General features: G+C 43.3%; 1 protein-coding gene across 1 annotated transcript in view; it reads right to left on the bottom strand.

The window, feature by feature from the left end:
- The window catches only part of DACT1 (dishevelled-binding antagonist of beta-catenin 1), a 14,519-nt gene that overhangs the window by 3,794 nt on the left and 4,805 nt on the right, over nucleotides 1–5,920 (bottom strand). The window contains exons 2-4 of the mRNA XM_005858767.2: nucleotides 5,855–5,914; nucleotides 3,607–3,739; nucleotides 2,722–2,877 (exon numbers count right to left, since the gene is read on the bottom strand). Of these exons, the coding sequence (XP_005858829.1) occupies nucleotides 2,722–2,877; nucleotides 3,607–3,739; nucleotides 5,855–5,914 (349 nt within the window). The remainder of the gene's footprint in view (nucleotides 1–2,721; nucleotides 2,878–3,606; nucleotides 3,740–5,854; nucleotides 5,915–5,920) is intronic.

Below are 5,920 nucleotides of genomic sequence, written 5' to 3'. Positions count from 1 at the left end.
CCATCCACACTCGTCTTGTATACTTGTTTCGTCTATCTCCTTTCCGAAAACCGACTTCTGCGCAGGGGCCACGAAGTTTCAATCGCACTGTATGTGTGCACCCGCACATGGTATTTTGTGGAAGAGCCGCACTCAAGGGGCCAACGGGCCGCATGTGGCTCTCGAGCTGCAGTTTGCCGACCATTGCTCTAACCAAATGAGCTATCTGGCCAAGGCCAAAAATGCTTTCAAATTATCAAGTAATATGGGGAAACACTTTAAAGTTTAGTGAGAATCATGATATACTACCAAACTATGATTATAACTTTATTAAGATTGAATAGATGCAAAAAAAAAGTCTGAAATGAAGCACACCCAGCTGCTAATTGTAGCATCTTAGTGTGGTAAGAAAACAAGTGGTGTTAACTTTCTCCTTTGTTTTCTATTCTCTAAATTTTCAATAAATATGTACACTGTATTATAACTGGAAAAATAAATGTTTTTGAGTCATTTTTTCTCTAGACTACTTTCCCCTCTGTGTTCTAGTCCTGGTTTCTTTTTAAAATACTTCAGATAAGTTATACTTTCTATGGACTTTCTTCTCATTTTGTATTTTTTAGACCTAATTCTTAATGACATATGTTCAAATATTACTGTCAATTGAAAGGTCAGGGAAATTAATCAAATTCAGTACAGACTAATCAAATTTAAATAATAACCAGACACTAACATAAAAAAACAGTATTTTTTAAATAAGAAGGAATTCTTGATAACACTTTAATAGATTGAGTAGTGGAATTAATGAATAAATGTTCACATCATAAAAATATAGATGTCAAAATACAATGAAATCAAGCTTTCTTGCTTAATTAAACGATTTTGCTCTCTCATCTAGGTGAATATTATAACTTTCAAGTCCCTTTAAATGACCTTCAATTAGAGAAAAAAAATCAAAGTTTTTATCATTATATAATTTGTCCTCCATTATACTTATTCATTCATGTTGAAAACCTACTATGTGCCAGATTCTATGTTAATTTTAAGGGAAAACTCCATTAACCTTAATGATAATTAGCAGTTTCCGGAAAAATATAGTCTAGATTCAGAAGTAATATGGTTAATTTTTAAAGAAATTATTATTATAAAAGTGCCATGTCCACTCCCTCCCTCCATTTCCACTCCCAATAAGTAGCTTATTGTAAAGAGAACCATCTCTTGCTAATATCCTTGCCCATCCCTCCTCTGCTACCCTAAGGCCTATCTACCTTGCTTAAAGCCACATTCAACTACACTTTACCATTTCTCCCTTTTCACAACTTAAGAGTTAAGGAACAAGACAGACATCCCAGCCCCCAAGACCCAGCCCAACTGTCTCAATTATGTGAAGATGTAGCATTTGGGAGAGGGTCTGTCTTTGAGGAAAACCTATACCAAAGTGCCTTTAATGGGTTTTAAAGTTCCCCCTCTGAAACCAGATCTGCAGAGTGAAGGGAAGCAATTACCAATGAACTTGAGGCCCAGACACTCTAGATAACACTGATCTGTTGCTTCCCCCAAATGATTGCTGCTGACAACGCACCCTGTACAAATACAGAGACACCAGCCAATTAGCAGCTTCAGTTGTTGGTGTTGTGTTGGCATTGCCTGGGCTGAAGATTCAGCCTTAGACCAGGTGGAGAACACAAACAAACCAAGAGTGCAGCGACTTGTGCCAGCACCTACAGCTCCTCTACTCTCCATATTTCCTCTGCTCTTTTGAGGAATCAAACAAAGCAGAACTAAGGAAGGAGTCCTGAGTTTCAGCAACAGCTCTGCCATTCAGCAGATGAGGAGCCTCTGACAAATTGCATCTAACTCCAGATTTCTCCCCTTTTCAATGAAAACGCTGAACACAACTTCTGAATTCCCTGGGTGTGATGTGATGGAAAATCATGCACCTGGCAGTTAGTCCAGAGCATGCATCCTGCCTTTGCCACTCACTAGCTATTTAGCCTTAAACGACTTACCTAATCTAACCTCACTAGGCCTCATTTTCTGATACATAAAATGGAGCTAACAACACCTGCATCCTGCAGAACTGCTGGGAGGAGCCAAAGGAGGTAAAAGTATACAGACTCTTCAGTACAGTGATGCATAGCAGGAATGCAGAAACTCTTCCAGTACCAACAATAGCATGAGTCTCTGCGGAGGTAACTGCAAGGACAGCCCAAAATGAGAAACAATGGCACATGGCCTAAGGGGATCTCATCCCACCCGCCTGCTAAAAGGAGAGCTGCCCTCAGACAAAGCATTCTGGAGAACAGGGAAGGGCCACTGCTCCCTAAGTGCCAAGCAGCCGGTGGCCAGGCTGACAGATATATTTAACTTAATGTAAGCTTTAGCTTTGAATTATTAAAGAAAGAAGAAAATAGATCCAAAGTGGTTTTCAAAAGAAAAAAACAAACAAGTTAAAGCCTAACAAAGCCTGTTAAGCAAAGGCTCAGAAACAGAGCTCCAAACTTCTATCGGGACAGGATTTCCAAGGATGAGCTGAATATAAAGCCAAGTGGCACCCAAAGAGGACCAGAACAGAGGTCTTCTTGGTTCTAGATGCAACTATGGCACTAAAGGCAGCAAGCTGATGGAATTCTCCGTGTCTTTGTTTTTCATCAGTAAAAGGGGGCTGAAGCTACATAACCTTTAAGGAATCTTTGACCCCTTCCAATTAAAAAAAAAATGTGTATTAATTCTAAAAAGGCTTACCTGCAGATTTGGGGCAACTATCTGAGATAGTCAAGGTTGCCTCCAAGGGGCTGCAAAAGCAGGTGCTGGAATGACAACTGGATAAACACTCACTGAAGACCGAGTTAGAGGAATTGGAAAGGGATCCCGAAGCCCCATCACTCAGCTCATAAAACCCTACAAAGAAAGACACCATTTGGAATTAGGATCATGTCATGCAATAATACACATTTGTGCTTAAAAGGAAAAAAGGATAATCTTCGAGAAAAGGTAAGAATGGGAGACTTGGGAGGGGGAGGGGGCAATTTTGGCTCACTGGACTTAGTGTCCTGATTTTATGGGTTTTTTTTCAAGCAATCCTTAGAAAAAGCAAAGAGCTCCTAACGATGGATACCTTTCAAAGTTACTCTCACAAGTCAAATTGATCCCCCTTGACCCAACCTTTAAAGATGTGCAAGGAAAGAGACTTAGATCTATCACAGCCCCAACATTATCATGAGCGTTTCAGAAAGAGTAACTTGAAGAGAAAACAAATCTATTTAAGGAGCCAAATGGTTTAAAAGAAAAAAAAAACTTTCAAAGTGTCTCAGGAAGTTGAAGTGTGACTAATTTTCTAGCCCAGTTCTGACTTTCTCAAATTTCAAAGGAGGACCGCTCTTCCAGAAATTTGAATAGAACCTTTTCTTTTTAAACTCAGGGGACTCCAGTCAGATCAATCTCATTATTAAAAATGTTGTAGTCTGGTTTTAGTTCCCTCTCCTACGACTGAATGGCAGGCAGACAACCTTTTTATTCTCTCTGCACTGGAAACACACTCCATTGCCATTTGCAGGGCTGGGAATGGTAAGCTCAGGGCCCAGGTAGAACTCCTGCGTGTAGATGCTGTGGTTGTGCTCACACACTCACCTGAGCTGGGCCGGCTGTCTGTCTCCAGGTGCTCTTCAGATGTCTTTTCTACGTCGAGTCTCAGGTCACTTATCTGCTTGTCAAGTTCTTGCAACTGATTCAACAAACCAGCATCTCTTCTCCTCAAACAATTCTGGTTAGGAAGAAATGGAGAAAGGGAAAATGAACACGTTCTGGTGACAAAGAACCTGAAAGGTTGCCGCTCTAAGCCTTCCAATGACCATTTAGAGAGTTCACTAAATCTTCCAAAACTAAACTTTACTGGATGACCTGAAATAAAGGAAAACTTCAAGTCCTATGTCTAATTCCACGTTCTCACATTGGATGGTGATACGAAGTTTCTTCATAAAAACAATACTTGCTCTTACTTTCAACTAATATATACCAAGTTAGGGAAGAATGAAAAAAATGCACTGAGGTTTTATAAAATCCTCTGCGTGGCTCCCATATTTTACAAAACTACCTCACAGTCGATGCTTTAATTTGAAGTCGGAGGGTAACAGATTGCCTATCTTGCTTAGGTGAGACTTTCTGGCCAAATGTCCTGCAGAGCTTTGTTTTCTATTAGTTGCTTTGTGGAGTTTAATCAGTCTGAGGGCCTTTGAAAGTGAGAAACTAATACGAATAGCCAGTGCCAAGTAAAATGTGAGCTGGCAGAATTCAAAACCCTCGAGGGAAGAAGGTCCACCAGATTTGAACTCAACTCGGGTTTCCAAAGGTGACACATCCGTAGCGCTAACTCACACCGCCACCTAGCGCTTCCTATGCTGGAAAAGGGGGGGAAAAACACACTCAAAAGGCATCTGGTTCAAATCACAAATGCCAAGTCTACAAATGAAAATAGTGCCACAAACACTGGCTGGACTGGAATTCTCCCGACACGCTGCGGCCTTGCTCCCCTCCGGGGACAACGGGAATGTGCCCCTCACAATCCCGAGATTCATAAAGACAAAAAGGTGCTATTGTACAAGACAATGAGTGACATGTCAGCGACCAGGCATCGCTGGCAAGCACTGCCTCAAATCAATGTTACACCCAAATATCTGGTCTAATCCCAGCAAAGCACAGTAAAATGCCAAAAGAGAGGTGTTACCCGAACCGTGATCTGCATACATCCTTACAAAATAGATTCGTGAATTGCTACTCCTCTGTGTGTCCTTTGACTTAAAAAGCGTTGGTATAAACCATATGCTAGTCTGCTAGGATGAGTTTCTTCAGGAAAAAAAAAAATGAACCTAAGGAGTGAGAGCACTTTGAGGCTCAAGAAAGAGAGAAATTATCTGAAAAGAGATAATACAAGACAACCACACAGCATCGCCGCGTTCCTTTCTGCAGAGGGGACATTATCTGGCATGTGTCTAGTTTCAGATCGTATCACATGGTCAGATAAGGATTTTTTTTTCCTGCTGCTGCTTTCAAAACTACATTTTTGAGGTCTCTGAAACAAAGCTGCCGCCATCATTCCGAGGCGGGGTCAAAAGCTGTTCACCGATACATTAAGCGCCAAAGTTCTTTTTCTTCCCCATTAATGAAGATGACATAGAATGACGGAGGCGCTGGCAGGACTCCAATAACATAAATGCTCCCTGAGAGCAGGTTCTCTCTTCTCTCACCTCCACCACCAGTCACGGCCCGCAGTACGTATAAAATGTAAGAGGAGGGGCACTTTTCCCAGCCAAATTTCCATCCGTTGCGCCTGCTTTAGCTGCCTGGTACAAAAGGGCTTCTATTTGAAATTAAGCAGCAGCCCCAGCAAAAGCTGGCATGCTGAGGAGAGCCTGGGAGGGGCAGGGCTCCTACGTGCGCTTCCGTGTAATCGTAAAATTCAGCCTCGGACAGTTAGCCACGCCACAGGCCCCCTCCTCGGCTTTTGTCCGCTCTCGGTGGGAGGACTTGGAGCTAAGAAGGCCTCCAGAGGAGATGGCATTTTAAATGAGGGCTTTGCAAACCTTCGGGGAGGGAGCGTGCATTCACTCGTCTAACCAGAGACAGGAAAGGTTACATCCAGGCCACTCCAAGAGCCCCCAAGGGAGAGAGGCCACCCCTTCCCCGCAGATCGCGCGGGGTCGCCAGCCCCTCACCTGGCACCAAGCAGGGCGCAGGCAGGCACGGGGGTCAAGGAGGGCAGGGGTCCCGAGAACCACGAGAATTTCCCCAGCCACAGGCACTCCCGCACCACCCCAGGTCACCTGCCCGACTCCCACCCGCTTGCCCGACAGCCGTGCCCCCACCGCCGGGCACGACCTACCAATTGCTTCCGCAGCAGCAAAATGTTCTCCTCCAAGAACTTCTCCTCCAAGCGGTTGCGCTGCGC

This window comes from Myotis brandtii, unplaced genomic scaffold (assembly GCF_000412655.1).
Source record: "Myotis brandtii unplaced genomic scaffold, ASM41265v1 scaffold1218, whole genome shotgun sequence".
In the NCBI taxonomy this organism is placed as follows: Eukaryota; Metazoa; Chordata; class Mammalia; order Chiroptera; family Vespertilionidae; genus Myotis; species Myotis brandtii.
This window is presented reverse-complemented; position numbering and strand designations above follow the sequence as displayed.